General features: G+C 40.7%; 1 protein-coding gene across 3 annotated transcripts; it reads left to right on the top strand.

Moving 5' to 3' along the window:
- Window positions 1-6,502: 6,502 nt before the first annotated feature.
- LOC108699326 (receptor-interacting serine/threonine-protein kinase 2) lies at window positions 6,503-25,139 on the top strand. 3 transcript variants are annotated; one of them, XM_018231331.2, is made up of 10 exons: window positions 6,504-6,852; window positions 9,258-9,573; window positions 10,151-10,284; window positions 12,186-12,235; window positions 15,732-15,890; window positions 17,358-17,458; window positions 20,972-21,035; window positions 21,118-21,227; window positions 24,213-24,261; window positions 24,395-25,139. In XM_018231331.2, the coding sequence occupies exons 1-10, from the start codon at window positions 6,710-6,712 to the stop codon at window positions 24,646-24,648; spliced, it is 1,380 nt and encodes a 459-aa protein (XP_018086820.1). In that variant the 5' UTR covers window positions 6,504-6,709; the 3' UTR covers window positions 24,649-25,139. The 3 variants fall into 3 exon arrangements, with proteins under 3 accessions (XP_018086821.1, XP_018086820.1, XP_041429375.1); XM_041573441.1 differs by having other exon boundaries at window positions 6,504-6,877; XM_018231332.2 differs by lacking the exon at window positions 15,732-15,890 and having other exon boundaries at window positions 6,503-6,852.
- The last annotated feature ends 560 nt before the right edge of the window (window positions 25,140-25,699 follow it).

Here is a 25,699-nt window from a genome sequence, read left to right as displayed (position 1 = left end):
TACGTCTTTCAACCATTGTGTAAAACCACAGAGGATTGCAACACACTAGTTTCCTCAAATCTATAATACATAATCCGTACTTTCTTATATACAATTTCCACAGCATATTCCTTCATACTACATCCTGTCAAACCTGTTTTTAGAAATACTGTTTGAGGGTCTGATTAGTTTGTTCCTTCTGTCCGTTAATTTGAGGAAGTGAGACGTTCTCTTTAAAAGTGTCAGATTCAATGCAAGACAATGTATCAGCTTTACCGATCTTTGAACCTGGTTTGAAAGTTAAATGGAAGTTAAACCTGGAGAAAAATAATGCCCATCTGGCTTGTTGGGACATAATATTTTAGCTGAGCATAAAAATGCCAAATTCTGGTGGTCAGAATAAACCAAAATGGGATGATTTGCACCCTCTGAGATCACACTATTCCTCAAAAGTGGACTTAATGGCAAAAGCCAAACCTCGGACTGGCCTGGGTAATAACATTATAGCACCTATACATGTATAGGACTGAGAGCCATACACACACTATGAGGTTAGATTACATTTCACTTCTCAGCCTTTTGGCTGAGATCAAGTTATCTGTTTTTATTGAAAGGCAGCTGGTTATGACCTCCTAATGGGGTGATCAGCCGTGATCCTCTGGCCAAAGGGACAGACAGCGTGGAAGCTCAGGGAGTTGTGCCTCTGGGGTGGATCCTCTGAGATGCCTAAGCTTACATTGGGAACAGACACTGGGAAACCCAACACTAGAATTTCAACTTAAAGCTTTAACTGTCTTGATTGGGCAACAAAAATGTTATATTCAGCTGAAGACCTCAGCCTTAAAAAGGTACTGTATTGTTAATTTTTTATGAATTTTATCTCCTGTTTGTTACTTTGCAGTTTATATATGTTTGCACTTACTGAGATTTTTTTTGGGGTGCAGATGATTGATTAGGCCTCTGCCCAAAGATCTAAGGAAAGGACGTGGTCCAAAGACTCTAGAGTCCTACAGAGCCATTGAGCCACAGGATTCAGGAGATGTTTTGGAAGCCCTTCCCTTACTTGCTTGGTACAGATTCATGGCAACATTTTAAGCTTTGTGAATTTTTCCCATACTTGAATTTCATGATCCAACATCCATTTTTCAAGACTGACACATCCAGGAGGTTATTTATCAAAGGTTGATTTTAGAGCTTTGTGAGCTTTTTTAGAACTCAAATGAACTTGAATGAACTCACAACTCGGTTACTAATTTAAGAATTTAAGAAAAAAACTTGAATGGAAAAAACTCGAATCATTGTAGTCGGGGTGAAAAACTCAAATAATCCAATGAATAGAATTTGCTAATTGATAGAGTTTTCAAACCCACCGATAAAAAGGCTATTAACATCTTCAGATGGTTCAAGGGACCTCTGCCATTGACATCTACATGACCTCAATCGGTTTTAGATGGTGTAATTTCTAGGGATGCACCGAATCCACTTTTTTGGATTCGGCCGAACCCCTGAATCCTTCGCGAAAGACTTGGCCGAATACTGAACCCTAATTTGCATATGCAAATAAGGGGTGGGAATGGATTTTTTTTTTTTACTTCCTTGTTTTCTGACAAAAAGTCTTACAATTTCCCTCCCGCCCCTAATTTGCATATGCAAATTAGGATTTGGATTCAGGCAAAAGGATTCAGCTGAATCCGAATCCTGCTGAAAAAGGCCGAATCCCGAACCGAATCCTGGATTTGGTGCATCTCTAGTAATTTCGGATTTAAGCTTTTTCCAGTTTCGGGGTATAATAAATATCGAAAAATTAGAGCTTTTTTAAAAAAACTCCAGCTTTTAAAAATCTTTTAATGCTTATTCTTAATGTTAATCAGTTAGCATAGCTAAAAATAACTGCCAGAATTAATCTTTCAGTGCAAATCATTTCCTTGGTTGTGCCACAGTCTTTGGCAAGAAAATTTCAAAAAGGAACATTTACAATGACGTTGAATGAAGTTGAACTAGAAAAGTAAAAAAACATTTTAGATCCAGGCACGGATTTGTGGGCAAGCCACAAACTGGGCCTTGGGGGATAACCTAAAAAGAAAAACACCTCCATATACAGTAATGATCAAACTAAAACTTCCCAGACATAACCACATGGGAAATCCTAAGAAATCATGGCATACCCAGGATAAATTTCAAGGTAATTTGCACAGATATCTGTTGATTTTGTGATATAAACAAGTTAAAATATATTTTCTCTTTTCATTCATTTTACTGTGTTAATAAAGTTCAATATCAAATACAGATGTGCAGTTGAGCTTTTAGGTTACTTCCAGTTTCTGCACTTTACTAGTCGTATACATTTTTTGCACCTCTCTTTATCTAACATAAGAAGTATTGTATGGAACTGCTCTAGTCTGGTGCATCCTCACTGTGTATGTGATAAGGTCTCCAATTTGACACTGGGGGATTTCTATTGCTTGTAGTTCATGTAATTTATATATTTCCCCTTTGTTGGTGCCAAATTCCTGTTAAATTCAGGGTTCTCTCATTCTGCTTTTGCCCAATGCACCTTCTGGTTATTCAGATGCTACTCAAGTTTGTTGCTGTTTATTTCATGGTCTTTTGTGCCTTTAACTCTTGCCTATTTATTAATTTAGATTTTTGCCCTCATCTTTAGCCCAGCATCAATTTTGCCATACCGATGCTTGTGCCTCACCAATGGCTTGTCTGATTTCTGAAGTATGTTCCCTGTTTGTACTACTACAAATGTCCCCAGGTCCAAAAACAGTATCAGTGAAGCAGGCTTTCCTGCTTTATGAGTCTTTAATACTAGTCACTGACAGATGTTAACTCTGGGTTTTAGCTGTTGAAGTCTTTTAAGTTGGATAAAAAAATGAAGGTAAATATTGTACGTGCCCTGATTGTGACTAGCCCAATTCTTAAACACGTGCCTAGCTTGAGAGAGTTGTTGCCCCATTCTCCTTCAGTGTTGCTGTTGGCTTGCAGTGATCAAAAAGTACCAAACATTCAAACAAGCTGCCAGAATAAAGGAAATGATGGCATAGCGTGTCTCTGCTTAAAAATCTCAGTGAAGACAGTGGCTGCTCAGACTCTAGATATGTGTTCAGCACATTCAATGTTGTCCCCCTTGGAAGCTGACCGACCAATAGACTTCTGTCAGAGAGTATCCACTTTCATTCATAGCGTCCCTAAGTTGAGGGTCCATTTAGATCTTCATATCAATACCACCTTAATCACTGTCCCTCATAGGATTTGAGGAGTCTTCTGTACTGTAGTTCATAAAAAACACTGTAAGATTCACCCGCCCACAGAAGAGAATGGGAGCAGCTGGGCCGTGGATTCTCCTCCTGCGGAGAATTTGTATCTTCTTGCCCTAGCCTTAGAGTAGGTTTACAAGGCAATGCTATTGAGTGTAGATCTAAGAATAAGAGAAATATTAAAAGGGAACTATAGTAGAATAGTCCTCATGGTTTCCCCAAAACAAGCTCTTAAAAAGTAGGAAAAATCTAGCACAAGTTACAAAAAAATAGGGATCGATTGTATTCACTCAACGCAGAATGGTATCACCACATGACTCTCTAACGCAGGGATCCCCAACCTTTTGAAACCTTGAGCAACAATCAGAAGTAAAAGGAGTTGGGGAGCAACACTAGTATGAAAAATATTTTTGGGGTGCCAAATAAGTGCTGTGATTGGCCATTTGGTAGCCCCTATGTGGATTGTCAACCTACATTGAGGCTCTGTTTGGCAGTAGAACTGTTTTTTATACAAAACAAAACTTGCTGAAGCAAAGCCTGGAATTCAAAAATAAGCTCCTGCTTTGAGGCCACTGGGAGCAACATCCAAGGGGTTGAAGAGCAACATGTTGCTCACAAGCTACTGGGTGGGGATCACTGCTTCTAACAAATCATTATAACTCTTTCTTTTCCTTTTTTCTTATAAATGTCCTCAACTCGGGGCAGCCAGTCTTGCAGGTATGCTTTTTGGCATAGTAATGATATAAAGGTCAGCCAAAAACCCTAATTTTCTCCAAGGACTGGTTCCAAGCTGGGCTTGTTTTTTAACAGAATCATTCCTTTATAGTGATGTCACTTCTGTAAGAAACTTACCCTGGTGGTCTAGTGGGCAGCGGGGTCCACGCCGCGTCCTTGGCGTGGACGAACGCTGCGCCGCTCCTATCCTGCCCTTTCACGCCATCTTGGATTACTAGGGTGCGCGCGGCGCGCCTCTTAAAGGCGCAGGCGCGCTGGCGTGATTGCGTCAGCGCGCAACGGCGCGAAATTGTGCATGTTTTGGCGCCAATTGGATCCCTATTTAAGGCCCATTCAGACCTGTAGCCAGTGCCCGTTATAGGATCATATCCTGAGGTTTCCTGAGCTTTTTTGCTACCTGTTTCTGAATTTGCTATCCCGACTGATTATCCGTGTTTGACCCTGCCTGTTCCTGACTACTCTGCATTCTGTATTCTGACCCTTGCCTGCCTACGACAACGATTCCTGCTTAACCCTTTGATTGACAACCTGGTTTGACCCTTGCCTGCCTGACTATTTTGATATCTGCCTGCCTCGACCCAGCCTGTCTGACCATCCTTCTGCCTTATCCAGTCTGCCTGTCCTGATCCGGTCTGTACAGTTTCCACCAGACGCCTTGTCCTTGAACTTCTGCCCAAAGACTCTTGCTTTCCGGTCGTGCCCCTTTGCCTGCCAGAACGCCTCGCCTTGTACCCCTCGTTAAGTCCAGGTGGCACCCAATTAAGCTGAGGGCTCCTCCCGAAGCCCAAAGGTGGTCACACTACTGGTGAAGCCGAGCCGAGACCAGGGTCCTTGGCATTTGTTCTGGTATTGGGTGCCGGCCGTGACAACTTCCCATATTCCAACTCCTTTTTAATGATATTGCCAGGCATTTATTGCCCCCTCTGCTGATGACTCTGTGGCATCAGGGGCAAATACTTTGGGGCAGATTTTGAATGGTAAATTTAAAAGGTTACCATTCAAAAGGTTTGAATGGTAAATTCAAATTAAGAGTTTTTGAGTTGTTGTTTTTTTTTTGGGTTAAAACTCACAATTTTGAGTTTAAAACCACCAGCTCAAATTCTAATTTGAAATTCGAATACGAATCCGAGATTTATCATCCCCCTACCATAGAATTAACTTGAATTCAATAGGTCGCCACCTAAAACCTGCTGCATGTAGGAATCAATGGCAGAGGTCTGCTGACCCATTTGAAGACGTTAATAGCCTTCCAGACAGAGGTTTTTTTTTTTCGGAGAAAAACTCGATTCAAATTGTGTTTGAATCCGATTAGAGTTTTTGGTTAGGTATCATTCATTAGCATTTTAGACGTTTACGTTTTTTCTTAAATAAGATACTATTCGCGTTTCAAGGTAAAAAAAAAAAACTGTTAAACCCAAGCCTTTGATAAATAACCCCCTTAAAGTACAAAGGTCTGGCTGGTTTTGGTATGGAACCGTGAATATGAAAAGGCACAAATCCAGGAAATATACACGAAAATAAGTTGGTGGAAAGCACTCCCAATATTCACAATAGAAGGAGGTATATGAGGTGCAAATAACCCCAGGTAATCCCACAGTTACCCAACTGCTGTAGTGCCGAAACGTTGGGGTGTTTTCATTTCTGCTCCCTGTGGTTTGTCTCTTTTTGCCTTGATCATTACCTGGTGGTACCTTGGATTGAATCCTACGAATTCGTAGGATTTTTAGCATCGTACGATCGCATTACGATCGATCGTACTTCGAATCGTACGATTCGAATGATTTTATCGTACGATTTTCCTTCGGATGCCAAAAACGTAGGAAACTGCTCTAGAAAGTCCCCATAGGCTAACATAGCACTTCGGCAGGTTTAATTTGGCGAAGTATTGAAGTCGAAGGTTTTTTTAAAGAGACAGTACTTCGATTATCGAATGGTCGAATAGTCAAATGATTTTTACTTTGAATCGAAGTCGAAATCGGATATGGTCAAAGTGCCCAAAAAATTACTTCGAAATTCGAACTTTTTTAACTTCGAAAATTCATTCGAACCTTAGTAACTGTTTTTCAATTTCTACAAATCCAGGGTGTATCATTACTGTACAGCTTATTGCCAAGGAGTTATTACATAATCACTTATTGCCCAATAAAGCTATTGACAGCAGTCAGCAGGCAGTGTATTTTCAAGGCCCTCAGCATTACAGGAGCCCTTGCATATTATATAATTATTCTGCCAGCTTTAACTTCTTGTTGGATTGCGACTCCCCGCCATAAAGTAAAGCTGGCCACAAAGTTTAGAAACAACATCCTTCATTCACATATCTGGCCTCAGTCTTAGTGCACTTCAGCTTCTCTAGCTCAAGCCCTGGTCATAACACGCATATACATCCCCTCCGTAACAACAAATGAATTTACACTCACTAAACTAATTAACGGGCCTAATTACTATTTGTACGTGCCCCCTCCCTTCAGCAAACCCCAACCCGAAATCCCTCCGCCTCTCAGCCGCTTATAAGTGACACAGCGGAAGTAACTCTCCACAATCACCGAGCGCCCATATTGGTAGAGGGAAATGATAATTCTTGAAGCCAATGGCCTATCGGAAGTATTTCTACGCTGATCTCGAACTGCCATGTTGGTTGAGGGAAAGCAGCGTAATTATGGATTTTTTGCCTTGCAGTGGAGGGCGGCGCTGTCTCCGTTCCATTATTGAGACTAGGGATCGGGCGGCTGGAGATGCAGCGACTGCCCCCAGGGGACCTGGACAATATGGTTGTGGTGGGAGAAGGAGGCTTCGGGTTGGTGTACAGAGCATGGAGCCGGACGCTGGGGATGGAGATCGCTCTGAAGAAGTGTGTGCAGCAGAGGCATGACGGGAGGTGAGACATAGGGAAAGCACAGGGCGTAAGTTGTGGAACATTCACTTCTTTATTACCTCCCAATTATCCTGATTTTCGCTGGGACAGTCCCGATTTTGACAGCTCAACCCTCAGTCCCGGGTTTGTTACTGAAATGTCCCGACTTTCTCTTTGATCTCCTGCACTGAACAGCCAGAAATAGATACACAGTTTCTAACTTAAGGGTTGGGGCAGATTCGGGGAGATTGTCACCTGCGACTAATCGCCTCCTCTGTGTGGTGACAATCTTCCCGAACTGCCTTACGTCTGCTTGAATGAAGAATTGCCTGCGCTAATACATTCGCGGCGCTTCGATTTCCGAGGTCGCCCGAAGTTTCCTCGTGAGTCGACTTTGGAAATCTAAGTGCTGCGAGTTCATTAGCGCAGGCGATTCTTCGTTCAAGCAGACGCAAGGCAGTGCGGGGAGATTGTCGCCACGCAGAAGAGGCGATAAGTCGCTACGACTAAATCTCCCCGAATCTGCTCGTCTGCCCCAACCCTTAAGGGGTTGTTCACATTTGAGTCAACTGTTAGTATGATGTCGAGAGTGATATTCTGAGACAATTTGCAATTGGTTTTTATTATTTCTGGTTTTTGAGTTATTTAGCTTTTTATTCAGCAGCTCTCCAGTTTGCAGTTTCAACTGTCTGGTTGCTAGGGACCAAATTACCCTAGCAACCATGCATTGATTTGAATAAGAGACTGTAATATAAATAGGAGAGACCTGAGTAGAAAAAGGAGTAATAAAAAGTAACCATAACAATATATTTGTAGCCTTACTTAGCATTTGTTTTTTTAGATGGGGTCAGTGACCCTCATTTGAAAGCATTAAAAAATCATAAGAAAAAGCCAAATAATTGAAAAACTATAACCAATAAATAACGATGACCAATTGAATAGCTGTTTAGAATTGTTCGTTCTATAACATACTAAAAGTTAACTTGAAGGTAAACCACCCCTTCAATTAGCTTTCAGCAGAGAGTTCGGGATACACAGCAGGCACACTTAGATACTTTTGTAATAATTTAAGATAAGCAAAGAAACAATTGCAACTATATAGTAAACAATTGTTTATTTGCTTATCTTAAATTATTATCTTGGGATAAGCAAAGCAACGGTTGTGACTATTTAAGATAAGCAGGTCTCTTGGGGAAACTGAGACTCGCAGCTTAAAGGGCAATTCACCTTCATTAGCAAAATTATAATAACACAGAAAAACCACAGAAATGTGTTCAAGCTTTCATAACCTGCCAAATTTTGTAAAATGAATGTGGTAATTAGAGGGTGTGGCACACACACACACACACACACACACACACTCTGGTTTCACTATTTTGTGCTCCCCTTTGGTGGTTAGAACTGACCAACTGCACAGGAGTATTTCAAGGGTCATGGGTCATTGGTGTAACTGGAGGATGTGATGGCCACACCCACTCCTCCTCATGACCCCACCCCTCCCACGTCCCTAGCACAATAAAACATTGAATATTGCTCTGGATGGGTCCATGTACAACACACTAAACATTTTGCTTGAAAGGGGTGGTTCACCTTCGTTATAGAATGTCCTATTCCTAGCAACTTTGCATTTGGTTGCCATTCTTTTTTTATTTATAGTTTGTGAATTATTTGCCTTCCACTTCTGCCTCTTTCCAGCTTTCAAAAATCCCCCCCCCAAAAAAAAAACTGCTGCTCTCTGAGGCTACAAGTGTATTGTTGTTATTACTTTTTATGATTTATCTTTCTATTTAGGCCCTCTCCTATTCATATTCCAGTCTCGCAATCAAACCACTGCCTGGTTGCAAGGGTAAATAAGACCCTAGCAACCAGATAGCCCCTGAAATACCAAGCTGGGGAGCTGCTGAACAAAAATCGAAATAAATGAAAAACCGAAAAGCATTGAAAGTCAATTGTAAATAGTTTTACAGTATCAATGTCTACATTATACCAAAGGCCCTCAAACACGGGGTGATAAAAGCTGCCGACAGACCGAGTCGGCAGCTTTTTGGCCCATGTGTGGGACCATCCGATGGGCTTCCCCAGTCTATATCTGGCCATCTCTAACGGCATGTTAAAAAATCCTATCGGATTGCTTCTGTGCGATCCGACCGCCATATCGGATCCATTATGATCCGATCATTGGGCCCTAGGGCCTGCGATCGGATCAGCCCGATATGGCCGTCTCAATGTGGGCATATTGAGGAGAGATCCGCTCGTTTGGCGACCGCCAAACGAGGGGATCTCTACGTCTATGGCCACCTTAAAAGTGAACTATCCCTTTAATTTCCAAGGATAGTCAAGCAATTTGCTTGCCCCGACTGTGTAGGTTTTGGTTGCTTTCTCTAGTTTTAGCCCAACCTGCCACTGACGTGATTTTTATATATTTCCAGTAAACTGGAGGATCTCATGAAGGAAAGAGATCTGATGCACAAAGCCAATTTCACGTATGTCCTTCGCCTTCTCGCCGTCTATGAGAATTCGAATGGCGAGTGCCGTGAATACGGACTAGTGATGGAATACATGCCTCATGGGTCACTCCACACTCTTTTTAATAAAATCCCAGATGTACCATGGGCCCTACGCTTTCGGATTCTTCATCAGGTGGCCCTGGGTATGAACTACCTCCATCACGTATTAGTTCCTCCTATTGTTCATCAAGACCTTAAACCCCGGAACGTTCTATTAAACAAAGTCTTAGACGTCCAAGTGAGTAAAAATAAGAAATGCTGATTATTGCACGAAATTAGGGATGCACCGAATCCACTATTTTGGATTCAGCCGGACCCCTGAATCCTTTTTGAAAGATTTGGCCGCATACCAAATCCTAATTTGCATATGCAAATTGCGGGTGGGAACAGAAAACAATTTACTTCTTTTGTGACAAAAAGTCACAAGATTTCCCTCCCCACCCATAATTTGCATATGCAAATTAGGATTCAGATCGGCCAGACCGCAGGATTCGGCCGAATCCTGCTGAAAAGGGCAGAATCCCGAACCAAATCCTGGATTCGGTGACTCCCTACACGAAACCCAGTGCAGATGAAGATTTCTTCGGGACTTCTTCCCTTAATTTATATACAACCTCGACAGGTCTGAGATGTCTTATTTTTGGATTCTGAATTTTTCCATCCTCAAATCCAGAAAAATGTGATTTTTTTTTTTTTTTTTTTTTTTTTCACTAAAAATTTGTATTTTATAGAAAATACCAAAGTTTTTGGCATTCAGACTTTAATAAATAACACCCTAAGTGTGCTGTTGTTATTTTTTTTTTTTCCCCTTAAAGCTGACAGATTTTGGTTTGTCCAAAACTTTGACCTCCGCATCCACCTACTCAACGGGTGGAACTTTGGCTTACATGCCTCCGGAAGCCTTAGAGGATGTCAACTACAAGCCAAGCAAGGCATTCGATGTGTACAGGTGAGTGGAGTGGTTCTATTGTTTTGTATTTGTAAATCATTTGTAACCCACCTTTAAGTTAACTTTCTGTTTTGCCTCTTTTCAGATGGGGGTCACTGACCCTGACGGCCAAAAAACTATTGCTTTGTGAGACTTATACTTCAGTTTTGAACAATATTGGATTTTCATTCAGTAATTAGAGGTTTTAGGGTGTAGCTTTAATGGGGTGGTCCACCTTTAACTTAACTTTTAGAATGTTTGATGGGGATTAATGATGTGCGGGTTGGCTTTTTACCAATCCACACCCGTTCTCCCTCCACCCGCGCCCACCCAACTGACTTCCGGCTTCCTTTTAAAGACCCGCGCAGATCCCCCCCCCCTTTTGTGATGTCATCAGCGGGGGCGGTTTGGCTAAAAAGCTGGAAGTCGGAAGCCAGCAGTTGAAGGCGGGGAGAGCAGGAGGAAGATCTCAACCTGGACCTGCCCACCACCCGCAAAGGGGGGTTGTGAAGTCGGCCCAAACCCGACCGACTCGCGGGTCCCACGGGTATCGGGCCGGCCCGCACATCACTAAAAGTGATGCACCAAATAAATCCCAAAATCCTTTGTGAAATATCCGGCCGAATACCAAGCTGAATCCAAACCATAATTTTTATATGTAAATTAGGGGGGAAAAAAGGGGATAGAGAACCCCGCAGTATGTGACTAAAAAAAATTTGGCTTCCTTGTTTGTGTGACAATGTCACGTGATTTTTTGGATTCGGATTTGATTCTGCAAGGCACTTGGATTCAGCCAATCTGTATCCTGCTGAAAAAGGCTAAATCTTGGCCGAATCCTGGATTCAGTGCATCCCTAATGTTAGCGAATGGCTCATTCTCAGCAACTTTTCAATTGATGTTCATTTTTTCTTTTTTTATAGTTTTTTTTAAATTATTTACCTTTTTTCTTCTGACTCTTTCCAACTTTCTAAAGAACAAATGCTCCGTATGTCTACATATTTATTGTTATTGCTACTTTTTATTGCTCCTTTTTCTAATCAGTCCTCTCTTATTCATATTCCAGTCTCTTATTCAAACCAATACATGGTTACTAGGGTAATTTGGACCATAGCAGCCCGATTACGAAATTGCAAACTGAATAGAAAGTGAAATAACTCAAAAACCACAAATAATAAAAAATGAAAACCAATTGCAAATTGCTTCAGAATATCACTCTCTGCATCATACTAAATGTTAATGTAAAGGTGTGCAACCCCTTTACTATGTATCTTGCTGGTTTGGAAATTCAGTGGGGGCAAGGAGTACTGATACAATTTTCTTCCAACTGACCTCATTAGCCTCCAGTACTATTTATCTCTGTCCCAGCTTCATACCTCCCAACTGTCCAGTTTTTAGAGGAACAGTCACTATTTTGACAGCTCAACCGGCAGTCCCTTGTTTGTACTGGAAAGTCCTGATTTTCTCTGCACTTAACAGGCAGCAAAGGAAACAATGTTTCTAACTTAATTGGCTTTTGGCAGAGAGCCCAGAACAGCTACAGATAAGATACTTTGTAATCATTTTGATATAAGAAATTAAGTAATTGTAACAATATAAGATAACGGGTCTCTTGGGAGAAGTTAGACTCACAGCTTAAAGGGCAATTCACCTTCATTAGCAAAACTTTAATAACTGAAAAAAAAAATGTGTACAAACTTTCATAATCTGTCAAATTTTGTAAAATGAACATGGTGGTTAGGGGGTGTGGCCACAAAAATTGGCGTGGTCAAAACTTTTTTGTCCCTCCTTTTTATTTCCAAAATGTTAGGAGGTATACCGTGTGCGTGGCGGAATCTGGCTAAGATCCGCTCATTTGGTGACCTTACATTATGCCATGTGAGACATAGAGAAGATCTTGATTTTCCCATTTCATTGTGTTACAGCTTTGGCATCTTAACCTGGTCAGTATTGTCAGGTCAGGAACCATATTCTGGTACGTTCCTCTTCAAATATTCATCCTTTTTGTTTCCTTTCTGCCACTTAAATCCTTTCTCTCTTTTGAACTCATCGCCTAGACACCTGTCAATCAAGTTCAGCAGAGTAGGGTTTGTTTGTCTTATTTTTATTCAGTTTGAATCTTCCCTCTGGTCTAGTCACTTGCCGGCATAATCCTTATGTTCCGTGATATCAGATACATATGCATCATACTGTACTTACTCCTATTAGTCATTATACTGTTAATCTTTCTTCATTCCACCTATTACTAACCCTCCATATTAAACGGGTGGTTCACCTTTAAGTTATCTTTTAGTATGTTATAGAATGGCTAATTTTAAGCAACTTTTCCATTGGCCTTCATTTTTATCGTGTTTTTAATTTGCCTTTTTCTTCTGAGTCTTTCGAGCTTTCAAATGGGAGTCACTGACCCCCATCTATAAAAACAAATGCTCTATAAGAGTTACAGTCATTGCTACTTTTTATTACACATCTTTTTATTCAGGCCTCTCCGATTGATATTTCAGTCTCTCAATCGGTGCATGGTTGCTAGGGTAATTAGGACCCTAGCAACCTGATTGCTGAAATTGCAACCCAAAGAACTGCTGAATAAAAAGCTAAATAACCAGAAATAATGAAAAACTAAAACCAACTGACCCCATCTAAAAAATCTGTAAGGCTACAAATGTATTATGTTATTCTTACTTTTTATTACTTTTTATCTTTCTATTCAAGCCTCTCCTATTCATATTCCAGTCTCTTATTCATAGCAATCCATGGTTGCTAGGGTAATTCGGAACCTCTTCAGTTTGCTGGAATTGCAAACTGGAGAGCTGCTGAATAAAAAGCTAAATAACTCAAAACACCACAAATAATAAAAAATGAAAACCAATTGCAAATTGTCTCAGAATATCCCTCTCTACATCATACTAAATGTTAACTCAAAAGTGAACAACCCCTTTAATTCCCAGTCCATAGCGTAACATTCAGTGGCATAACTAGATATTACTAGGTTCCATTGCAAAACATTTTTTCAGACCCCAAAATGTTGAGGTAAATTGTTTTACCTATACTTATTAAAATTGTACAGGTATGGGATCTGTTATCCAGAATGCTCGGGACCTGGGGTTTTCCCGGATAATTTGTATTCTGTAATTTGGATCTTCATACCTTAAAGGAGAATTCAACCCTTAACTAAAAAGAACTATGGTCACTGTACATGGGTTTTTTATTACATATGGGGGTTAGTCTTTTTTGAACCGCACTGAATTGTTTTACATATTTAGCTTCTGTCCGTTCTGAAGATTGTTCTGGCAGCAAGAACTGCAAAGCTGGGAAATCTTGCTCAATACACATGTGAGCTCAGGGACAGGGGCTTAACTACAGAGGAAGCAGATCCTGCAGCTGCAGTTGGGCCCAGGAGGTATAGGGGGCCCCGAAAAGCCCTAATTAATGAGCCTTTTTAATGTGTTTGTAAAACAGGACAACCTCTGCATATTTGGGGGGCTCTAAAATTAATTTGCAGTGGGGCCCAATAACATCTAGTTACGCCCAGGGTCGGACTGGCACAGCGGAACACCGGGAAAAAAATGATGGCCGCTCATGGGCCAGGCCCGGATTTGTGGCGGGCCACAAAGGCCCTGGCCTAGGGTGGCAAACTTTCAGGGACAGCATGCCACCCAGCCGCACCATAACGAGCACTGGGGAGCCGCAGCTATCCAGCGAATGTGTGCCCGCGCTCATGCTCGCTCGTGGGGGGGGGCGATGCACACCAAACGCGGCCGGCTCTAGGACCTGGCGGCCTAGGGGCGTGATACAAGGAATCTGGCCTTGCCCCTGGCCCTAAAAAGAAAAAAAAACTATTTGCCACGCAGTGCCATTCACGTATGTGTACGGTTCCTTTTGTGCATGTGCGGTGTTGCAGTAGGGGGTCGGGAGGGGACATTGGCCCTGAAAAGGAGTCCCGGTGGGCCCCGGGCCCCCCAGTCCAACCCTGGTTACGCCACTGCCCAGGGGTGCTGATGCTATGGTGCTCATCCCGGATAAACATTTTTTACCACTTTAATGTTTAAAATTGTATTTTGATTAAAGTCTTGTGTGTTTATTTTATGCATGTTAATTTCATAAGACTCTGAGTCACCTCTGTCTGATACCAACCTTCTTCCAACAGAACAGCTGACTTAACCCTTAATTTAGCAACGCTAAGTACTTGCACAGTCCTGGTGAATTATATCCTCCTGCTTCCTAAAATCCCTTTCACCGAGACAGCTGTATGTAATAAATATGCATAAAACACACAATACAAACACAGGCGGTCAAATGAGAATTTAAATGTATTAAAATACATTTAATTAGACATAGGACATGAAGTGGTAAATATCTTTACACACAATCGCTAGATGATATTGTTCACCTTCCAGTTAACTATTAGTATGATGTAGAGAGTGATATTCTGAGACAATTTACAGTTGGTTCACTGAATCCACTATTTTGGATTTGGCCAAACCCCCCAAATCCTTCGCTAAAGATTATGCCAAATACCGAATCAAATCTAATTTGCATATACAAATTAAGGGTGGGAAGGGAAAAACTTTTTTTCCCTACCTGCCCCTACTTTGCATATGCAAATTAGGATTCGGTTTTACCTGGCAGAGGGCCTCGGCCGAATCCGAATCCTGCTGAAAAAGGCCGAATCCTGGATTTGGTGCATCCCTACTTCATTTTTTATCACTTGTGTTTTTTAGCTTTTTATTCAGCAGCTCTCCAGTTTGCAAGTTCAGCAATCTGGTTGCTAGGGTCCAAATGACCCTAGCAACCATACATTGATTTGAATGAGACTGGAATATGAATAGGAGAGGCCTGAATAGGAAGATAAAAAAAGTAGCAATAACAATAAATTTGCATCCTTACAGATTTTTTTAAAGTTGAAAAGAGAAAGGCGAATAATTAAAAAAAAAAATAAAACTATAAAAAAATAAATAATATAGAACAACTGGAAAGTAGGGATACACCGAATCCAGGATTCTGTTCTGGATTCTGCCTTTTTCAGCAGGATTCGGATCCTTCAGCTCGGCCAAACCCAATCCGAATCCTAATTTGACTATGTAAATTAGGGGCAGGGAGGAAAATCACGTGACTTTTTGTCTTAAAACAAAGAAGTAAAAAAAAAAAATTTTTCCCCTTCCCACCCCTAATTTGCATATGCAAAATAGGATTTCGGCCGAATCTTTTGCAAAGGATTCAAAGGTTCGGCAGAATCCAAAATAGTGAATTCGGTGCATCCCTACTGGAAAGTTGCTTAGAATTGACCACTCTATCACATACTAAAGGTTATCTTAAAGCTGAACCACCCATTTAAATGCCAGTTTTCCCATAGACTCTGGAACTGTTATGGGAAAAGTCACTGTAACAAATATCCGTGTACTTGAATTTGTTTTTCTTTTCTTTTTTTTTTATTTTAAATCTCTTCTTATGAACCTGAACTCTTATTTCAGACGTAAATAGCATCCTGATTATGAAGCTTATACCTCGGGGTCATAGGCCTCCAGTGAGCGAGGTGGAAAAGTGGGCAGCTGAGAAGATGGTCCCACAAGCTAGCAATCTAATGAAAAAATGCTGGGATGGCCAGGCAGAAAAGCGACCAAGCTTCAGTGGTAAGGTCTGTAGCTTTGAATCTGTTCATTATTTAGAAGGGAATAGGGTAATGTACTGCTAAGTAATGTTTGTTGCTACTCTAGTAGCCTGTAGCAACCAGTCAGTGGAGGTAGCATTTACTAGTCAGTGCTCCTGATTAAAAAACAAACGGTGGTTTATTACAACAGGCTGTAAGACAACCACACCTGATGTGTTTCAGGATTGACTCCCTTAATCATAGGTTCACATCCTAGAAATGACAACTTCCTTAAAGGGGAACTATCGCGAAAGTGAAAATTTAATATAAGCTTTATCATACTGAAATAAGAAACTTTGTAAATGCAATCAATTTAAAATTCTGCATTGTTTCTGAAATAATTAAGTTTATCTTCACTGTCTCTCTCTCAGAATCTGATTCTCGTCATTCTGTCTTCATGCAGCAATTGGGTGTCAGATATTCTTTGACAGTTAGATCCAATATATATTATGAGGGGGGGTCTCCTTTCCTAGCAGGTGAATTAGCTCCCTACTTTTAAAAAAAAAAAAAAACTTTTCAGAATTTATTAAACCCCGAGGATGGGAAAAGTCTGAATCTGAAAATCCGGCATCTCAGACCTGTCGAGGTTGCATATAAGTCAATGGGAGAAGTCCCAAGGATTGCGCTGGGTTTCATGCAATACCCCGAAGTTTTCGGAGTTTTTGGGTGAAAATACCCAAAAAATCGTGAAAATCAGATGCAAAAATCCGGAAAAAAAAATTGAAAATCTTGTTGTTTTTTTTCCCCGCAAATTTGCGGGAAGATGTAATAATAAATAAGCGGAAAAATCTGAGCGGATTGGTAGGAGTTTGTAGCAGAAAATATTGAGATAAATTCAGACTTTGATAAATAACCCCCTACATGTGTAACCTTAATTGTATTCGTTTTTAGAAGGGGCCAGTGACCCCCATTTGAAAGCTGGAAAGAGCCAGAAGAAGAAGGCAAATAATTCATGAACAATAAAAAATTAATTCTGAAAAACAATTAGAAAGTAGCTTAGAAGTGTCCATTCTATAACATACTAAAAGTTAACCTCCCCTAGATCAGGGTAGAAGGCAGCGGCATAACCAGATGTTATGGGACCTCACAGAAAATTATTTTTAGGTCCCCCCTAAATATCCAGATGTTTTACCAATATATATTGCAATAGCACATTAATTAGGGCCTCATGGGGCACCTATACCTCCTGGGCCCCCCTGCAGCCGCAGGGTCTGCTTCCTCTGTAGTTACACCCCTGGTGGAAGGTTAATGTTTTTACTTGACCTTTAAATAATAAACTAGTCTGAAAATCATGTCACTTTGGACATCTGGCCTATGTTTATATGCATAGGTGACTACTCTATGGCGAGAACTTCAATTCTAATTGAAATCACAATACATAACATTTATTATAGATTTCTCTTTTGAATCTTCGTTACTCATGCTTTAACGGTATCTGTTTTCACGTCAGACTGTATACAGGTGACACAGTCCATGTTAAAGGAATACGCGGGGCAAATAGATTTGGCTGTAGAAGATGCGTTGAGCCGACTTAAGGACCTCAATACACAGGTATTCCAAGAAAACTTTCCTTGTTCGGCTGCTGATGTTTCCTCTCAGTTAACTAAAATTATTATGCCTTATTTAAAGTGGACCTGTCATCCAGACACACAAATCTGTATGATAAAATTCCTTTTCAAATTAAACATGAAATCCAAATTCTATTTTTTATTAAAGCATTCATAGCTGTTGTAAGCTCATTTAAAAATATCAGCTGTCAATCAAATATTGTCTGCCATTCCTCTATGCCTTAGTCATAGAGGCGGGGCAGACAATTACTTTCACTTTCCATTCAGCACTTCCTAGAAGTCACTGCTCTCCCCCACATTCCCCCCGTTCTCTTCACCATTTAATTGTGTATCCAGGGCATGGGGATGGACATCAGGTCCCACATTCTGGTTCACAAACAAGATTCTGAGATGATACAAGGCTTATCTTAATAATAGTGTCCACAAAATGGCTCCTGCCTGCTTGCTATAATTATGAGTCCCCAGACTGATGGAAACAAGATTCAAATAATTTATATAGTGTAATTAAAGTTTATTTTGCTTGACTAATGTGATAAAATAGGATTTTGAATCATTTTTTTTGGGTGACGGGCCCCTTTAAATTTAGCTATAATGGCAGCTTAATAAATACACAGTTCACCCGCTTGCCCTTGTTTCTGTCATGAAAAAAAAAGTCATTTCTAAATCCTTTATATACAAAAGTGAAGTAGAATAAATCTGCCCTGCCGGAATGCTAATTGGATCTTTACCAGTTAATTTAAACATGCCGCTTCTTCTTACAGTAACATAACAGGGAGGTTCTGCTAGTAAACTGGATATCATGCCATTTAATTGTCCTGTACATAATATTATCTGTTGCTACTGCCCACAACTTTAGGCACATTATCTTTACTGTGTAATGCTGACTTGTTTACACTGTCTTCATAGTCAGAACCTTAGTAAACCCCCAACTGTGTGGATGATGTTACTCTAAACAGTTTTATGTTAATTTGTTTTTGTTGATTTGCAAACCAAGGATGACAGACATAAGTCAATAGTCACCTGACCCTAATGGTGGCCATAGACGCAAAGATCCGCTCGTTTGGCAACATTGCCAAACGAGTGGATTTTTCCCCGATATGCCATTAACATATAGCATGGCTATATCGGGGGTAATCTGATCGGCCATATGGCCGAACGATTCAATTACGATGTGCCATGGGCTCCGGCGGGAATGGTCGGGTCAAAATCAAACCTGACCGATCGACCAGGCGACCGATCTCCGCCGGACGAAAGATGTCGGCAAACGCCACACAAGATCCGAAAATCGTATGAATCCTCGATTCGTACGATAGGATCTGTGTGTCTATGGCCACCTTTACTCCAATGGCATGTTATGCGTAGTAAGCGCTGCGCAATATGGTGGCGCTCTATAAATACATGTTAATAATAATAATGTTAATTTGTTTGGCAAAAGCATTTAGGTCGCCATGCACGGGCTGATAAAAGTCAGCAGCTTATTTGCCTATGTATGGGAACCACCAAGGCAAATGCAGGGTTATGGAAGATAGCTCATAGTACAAGTTGATCCAGGGACTGGTCTGATTTTCATCTTGGAGTCGGGAAGGATTTTTTTCTCCCTCTGAGGCAAATTGGAGAGGATTCAAATGGGGATTTTTTGCCTTCCTCTGGATCAACTGGCAGTTAGGCAGGTTATATATAGACATATAATAGGTTGAACTTGATGGACGTGTGTTCTTTCAACCTAACAAACTGTTACTATGTTTTGTGTCTTGCACAGACTCATAAGCCTAAAACACATACTCAGATCTTGAGGTTGTAAAAGGGGGGACATGCTGGTATCCACACCTTCCCCACAACTCATGGTTCAGTTCGCTAGCATTAAAGGGGATGTCCACCTTTAAATTGACTTTTAGTATAGAGAGTGATATTCTGAGACAATTTGCAATTGTGTTTCATTTTTTATACTTTGTAGTTATTTAGCTTTTTATTCACCAGCTCTCCAGTTTGCAATGTCAGCAATCTCATGCAGTGATTTGAATAAGAGACTGGAATATGAATAGGAGGTCTGAATAGAAAGATGAGTAATAAAAGTAGCAATAACAATACGTTTATAGCCTAAGGTTAGAACTCCATGGGCGACTTCAATGCGTCTCTGGGGGATCCTACTCGCTGCGCCAAAACGCAGGCGTCAAATCGGATGCAATGGAAAATAAGAATACATATATTGGATCTTGTCGCAGCGTTCTGACATGACTGTCGGATGCAGACGCAGCTTGCAGAGTCTGCATCCGAAAGTCGTGTTGTGTCGGATAAACGCTAAGACACCATCCAACATTGCTATTGCTTACCTTATTCTCTGTCGCATCCGATTTGACTCCTGCATTTTGGCGCAGCACGTCTGATCTGCCGAAAACTCCTAGAAGTCATCCGTTTAGTTCTACCCTAAAGATGGCCATACACTGAGAGATCTGCTCATTTGGCGATGTCGCCAAACAAACGGTGGACATATCGGACTGATCCGATCGTGGTCCCTAGGGCCCAACGATCAGATCATAATGATGGGTAAATGGGTGGTCGGATCACGGGACCACATCAAGGAACAGATGCGGTCCACGATCTGACTGGATTTATAGTCCCGCCTGATAGACATCTGACCGATTTTCAGCCAGATATCAATCGGGGAAGCTCGTCGGAGGGCCCCATACACAGGCCAATCTGTCGGCAGCTTTTATCGGCCCGTGTATGGCCACCTTTACAGAGCATTTGATTTTAGATAGGAGTCAGTGACGCCCATTTGAAAGCTGTAGGCAAATAATAAAAAAAGAAAAAATGAAGACCAATTGAAAAGTTGCAATAACATACTCAGTTATCTTAAAACTGAACCACACATTTAACCCTTAAAACTATATATCTCATAAAATAACCCTGCTCCAATACAATTCCATTGATTGTTTCCCTGCTAAGCTCAAGAAATAACAAAAACTATATATTTTGCATGAAAAAGAATAGGAAAATAAAACGTTCACATTGCTATTCATTTGCATTAGAGCAATAACCGCGGCATTCAGGGGTAAGCGGATTTGTGTACAGGTATGGGACCTGTTATCCAGAATGCTAAGGACCTGGAGTTGAATGCTCAGAACCTGGATATGAAATCTTTCCGGAACTTGGATCTTCATACCTTAAGTCTACTAGAAAATCCCAATAGGCTGGTTTTGCTTCCAATAAGAATTAATTATATCTTAGTTTGGATCAAGTACAACGTACTGTTTTATTATTACAGAGAAAAAGAGAAAAAAAAAATATTTTTTTAAAGATTTGATTATAACTGAGTCTATGGGAGAAGACCTTCCTGTAATTCGGTGCTTTCTGGATAATGGGTTTCTGCATAATGGATCCCATATCCTATAAGGTTAGGTTTAGGAAAGTCACAAATATACTGTTACAGGGATGCTAAAGGTTTGTGCAAATGGATATAAAATGTTCATGGCAGATACTGTATTCTATTCTGTAGGAGAAGCAGGGACCCAGCTTTGTGGGCTTGAGCGCTGCCAACGTAACTACTGGCACTTCTGGAGGTCAGTCGGCAACATCTTTTATTGTAATACTTTATCTGGCATTTGTATTTTTCCTAAACTTTCATTTTCATTCTGGATTTAGGCTTCCGTCATTGTCTCCGCATGCTGAATGATACAATTGATGGGCCACCCCCGATTGTAAGTTCTGCTTCTCCCGATGTCTCCAACAATGTAGAGCGCACTGCAGGGCAGGTAGGTCACTTTAATCTCATATTTCCAGATAAGACCATGAAAGGGACCTGCACCTCTTATGCCACATCTCTGCTCTGTAGGAGGGTGTCATCAGGCTAGGTCCTATTTCTGGTTATTTCCATATAAGTATTCAACCCAAACTGCTTCCATCTGTTCTATAAAAATACTGCCGTATGAGAGAGAAGAGTAATCAGAAAGAAAGGGGAAGCCTTCAGCTGAATTTTAGTCCCAGCTTAAAGGAACAGTAACACCAAAAAATTAAAGGGTTTTAAAGGAATGACAATATAATGTAGTGTTGTCCTGCACTGGCAAAACTGCTTCAGAAAAACTACTATAGTTTATATAAAGACGCTGCTGTGTAGCCATGGGGGCAGCCAATCAAGCACAGGATACACAGTAGATAACAGATACGTACTACTATAGTTTATATAAACAAGCTGCTGTGTAGCCATGAGGGCAGCCATTCAAGCACAGGATATGGAGTAGACAACAGATAAGTACTACTATAGTTTATATAAAGAAGCTGCTGTGTAGCCATGAGGGCAGCCATTCAAGCACAGGATACACAGTAGATAGATAACAGATAAGTACTACTATGGTTTATATAAACAAGCTGCTGTGTAGCCATGGGGGCAGCCATTCAAGCACAGGATACACAGTAGATAGATAACAGATAAGTACTACTATGGTTTATATAAACAAGCTGCTGTGTAGCCATGGGGGCAGCCATTCAAGCACAGGATACACAGTAGATAACAGATAAGTTAAGAATCCCATTGTATACTACTGAGCGTATCTGTTATCTGCTGTGTATCCTGTTCCTTTTCTCCCCATGGCTACACAGCAGCTTGTTTATATAAACTATAGTAGTGTTTCTGAAGCAAACACACCAGCCCAAGCAATACATTATATTTTCATTACTTTAATATACGGATGCACCGAATCCAGGATTCGGTTTGGGATTCGGCCAGGATTCTGCCTTTTTCAGCAGGATTCGGATTTGGCTAATCCTTCTGCCTGGCCGAACCAAATCCAAATAATTAGAATATGCAAATTAGGGGCGGGGAGGGAAATCGCATGACTTTTTGTCACAAAACAAGGGAGTAAACAAAATGTTTTCCCCTTCCCAACCCTAATTTGCATATGCAAATTCGGATTCCGTTCGGTATTCAGCCAAATCTTTTGGCGAATGAATCTGGGGTTAAGCCGAATCCAAAATAGTGGATTTGGTGCATCCCTACTTTAAAACACTTTACATTTTTTGGTGTTGTGGCTACTTTAAAGCTATGGGCACACAGACTGAAGGCTTCGGCTGTTGTCAGCCAGCGTATTTTTGCAAGCTGAGACTGTGCCCCCGCTCCATTGATTTGAATCCAATCAGCTTGTGTGCGGTCACACACAGTGGAACTGAAGCTGAGTTCAGCCCAGAGCTGCCTCCTTTCACAGATGCTTCCGCTGGGTGTGACCCCATCCAGGCTGATTGGATTCAAATCATTGGAGAGGGGGCACTGAGCAGATCTGCTTCTCTCAGGCTGCAAAAATCACAGGCTGACAACATCCAAAGCCTTCAGCCTGTGTGCCTTAGCCTAATGAGATTTGATTTACACCCTCCTACAAAGCATAGAAAAAAGAAAGTCAGAAGAACTGAGGACCCCCCTATCTCACATGTTTCATCAGCTGTGTGACTATTCCTTTGTCGTAGGGTAGATCCTGCTTAGGTGAAAAACGAGGCAAGTCCTGTACACACATTAATGCACTTTTCCTTTAAAATCTTCCCTTTTTACAGAGATCTGGAGATAGACTGGTTATTTAAAATAGGATCCACTAGTTTGTCGATTTCACCAAATTAGCGGATCTGGCCCCGATTTGGCCATCCTCATGATGGGTCAAATCTGGCTGATCCGTCATCGAACTAAAGGGCCTACAGACCTGTTGGACTATGACCAACAGGCTGATATGTACCTTGTAAGATGGGATTTTCTTACCTGGCTGCTTGATATCTGCCTGTTTTTTGGCCTGTTATTAGTCAAACAGGCTCGTCATTGGGCCAATATGCAGCCGACTTTGTCTGGAGGGACTGTGTTTTGCCATTTTAAGGGTTTTCCTTTGTTTAGTTTAAAGGGGAACTATCGTGAAAATGAAAATTTAATATAAGCTTCCATCATACTGAAATAAGAAGTTTTCTAAATATAATAAATTTAAATTTCTGTGCCGTTTCTCAAATAATCAAGTTTATCTTCAGTATCCCTCTCTCAGCATCTGGTTCTCTTCATTCTGTCTTCATGCAGGAATTGGGTGTCAGATAATTATTGACAGTTAGATCCAATATATCTTATAGGGGGGCTCCTTTTGCCTAGAAGATGTATTAGAGCTCACTCTATTAAATTCACCAGTCATCATGTCTCTCTACAATGTATAAAAATAGGGGTGTGGAAGCACTCTAAAGGCTAAGTAATAGTATATTTAAGTATAAAGGAAATGCTAGTTTTAATGCACATTCCCTGGGCCCCTGTCTCAAAAGTAAGTTTACAAAACAGGGGTTTTTAGTTACAAAGTTATGATCATAAAGTTGAAAAGCCATCATGTCTCTCTACATGCAGGATTTCTGCAAAAGGCAGTTATTTTTTTAGATTTTGTTTGTACTGGAATCAGTTATTTGAGTGAGCTCTAATTCATCTGCTAGGAAAGGAAGCCCCCCCTATAAGATATATTGGATCTAACTGTCGATGAATATCTGACACCCAACTGCTGCATGAAGACAGAATGAAGAGAAACAGATGTTGAGAGAGGGATAGTGAAGATAAACTTGATTATTTCAGAAACAATGCAGAATATTTAATTGATTGTATTAAGAAAGTTTCTTCTTTCAGTATGCTGCAGCTTGCAATAGTTCCATTTTAAATAGCTTGCTGATCATTTTTGATAGACTCACCCTTATCTCCGAGATCCAACAGTGGGTAATTTGTATTTTTATCCTCTTTGTAGGTGAACTCCATAAGGAAAATACAGTTTAATGCCCCCAAAAATGCTAAAGGTGAGTAAATCCTGATCTATATATTGGCCATATACTGTTTTTGTGGATGATCAAGTGTGTACATATTCTGTGAGTGTTACAGTAAATATCTTCCCCCTGGAGATCTGACTCTCTGCTTGGTCTTCATTGGCAGAATTCATAAAGAAGAACTTCTCTACCATCGTCACGGCCAGACCTTATGTCGGTGCCATCTTGCCCGCTCTTTTCTCGGAGAGGATCTTCAACCAAGAGGAACTGAGTGTCATTGAGAGCAGCGGAACTGCTGAGAATCAAACCAGGAACATTTTGGTTGACGTCATGAACAAAGGCCAAAGGAGTTCCGTTAGGTTTCTAGAACTGTTGGCAGAGCACCACCCTTCTCTAGTGGAATCCTTGGTGCCCTTGTAGATGATTTGAGGTCTTCTTTTTATGATTCTGTAGCTCATAAGGGTCTCTGGCCTCTTCTTTTTACAGTATCCATGGTATCACTAGTTACCCATCAACTCTATTGTGTTATTGGAACCCATCAGGATCCAGTGTTCCGCTGAGCCGGATCTGAAGTCATGTGCTTTTAAAGCTCCGGACAACTGAATGCTACAATTTTACCTTTTCCTTTGACCGTGATATTCTGTGAAGATCTGCAGTTGCTCTTGAATTCTGGAATCTGTTCTGTAGCTTTCCAGTTTGGGATTTAATGGTCTGGTTCTAGGTGCATTCCGGCAGTGATTTCAGGGGTGGTTTACCTTTAAGTTAACTTTTAGTATGTTATAGAATTATAGAAAGCTACTTTTCAGCCTTCATCTTTTCTTTTTTTTTATAGTTTTCGAGTGATTTGCCTTCTTCTGACTCATTCCAACTTTCAAATGGGGGGGTCACTGACCCCCATCTAAAAACAATGCTCTGTAAAGCTTCAAATGTATTGTTATTGCTATTTTGTATTACTCATTTTTCTATTCAGTCCTCTCCTATTCATATTTCAGTCTCTTATTCAAATCAGGGTAATTTGGACCCTAGCAACCAGATGCCTGATATTGTAAACCGAAGAGCTGCTGAATAAAAAGCTAAATAACTAAAACCCCACAAAAAATAAAAAATGAAAACCAATTGCAAATTGTCTCAGAATATCCCTCTCTACATCATACTAAAAGTTAACTTTAAGATGAACGACCCCTTTAAGGCAGCTTTAGTATATAATGTTATTCTTGCAATTCATGATGGAAGGAGCCATGATGATGGGGGCCAGCCACTTGCTGTGGAGGGTACGTTAAAAAGGTCCATGTAGAAAATTGCCATGGGCCTAATGCTAGCTACTTAGTTTTCCAACCTTGTTGTTTACAGAATTGCATTAAGTAAAGTCTAAAATAGAATAAGGCTAGAAATGCTGTATTTTGTATACTAAATATAAACATGAACTTACTGCACCTCAAGCTTAATTAAACAAATAATTTATGCTTTCAAA

The sequence above is a fragment of the Xenopus laevis genome, chromosome 8L (assembly GCF_017654675.1).
Source record: "Xenopus laevis strain J_2021 chromosome 8L, Xenopus_laevis_v10.1, whole genome shotgun sequence".
In the NCBI taxonomy this organism is placed as follows: domain Eukaryota; kingdom Metazoa; phylum Chordata; class Amphibia; order Anura; family Pipidae; genus Xenopus; species Xenopus laevis.
This window is presented reverse-complemented; position numbering and strand designations above follow the sequence as displayed.

Coding starts and splice junctions, on each gene's coding strand:
- LOC108699326 (XM_018231331.2), top strand. CDS start 6,710: ATGCAGCGACTGCCCCCAGGGGACCTGGACAATATGGTTGTGGTGGGA. Junction 10,285..12,185: donor AAGGCATTCGATGTGTACAG/GTGAGTGGAGTG, acceptor ATTGTGTTACAG/CTTTGGCATCTTAACCTGGT. Junction 12,236..15,731: donor AGGTCAGGAACCATATTCTG/GTACGTTCCTCT, acceptor CTCTTATTTCAG/ACGTAAATAGCATCCTGATT.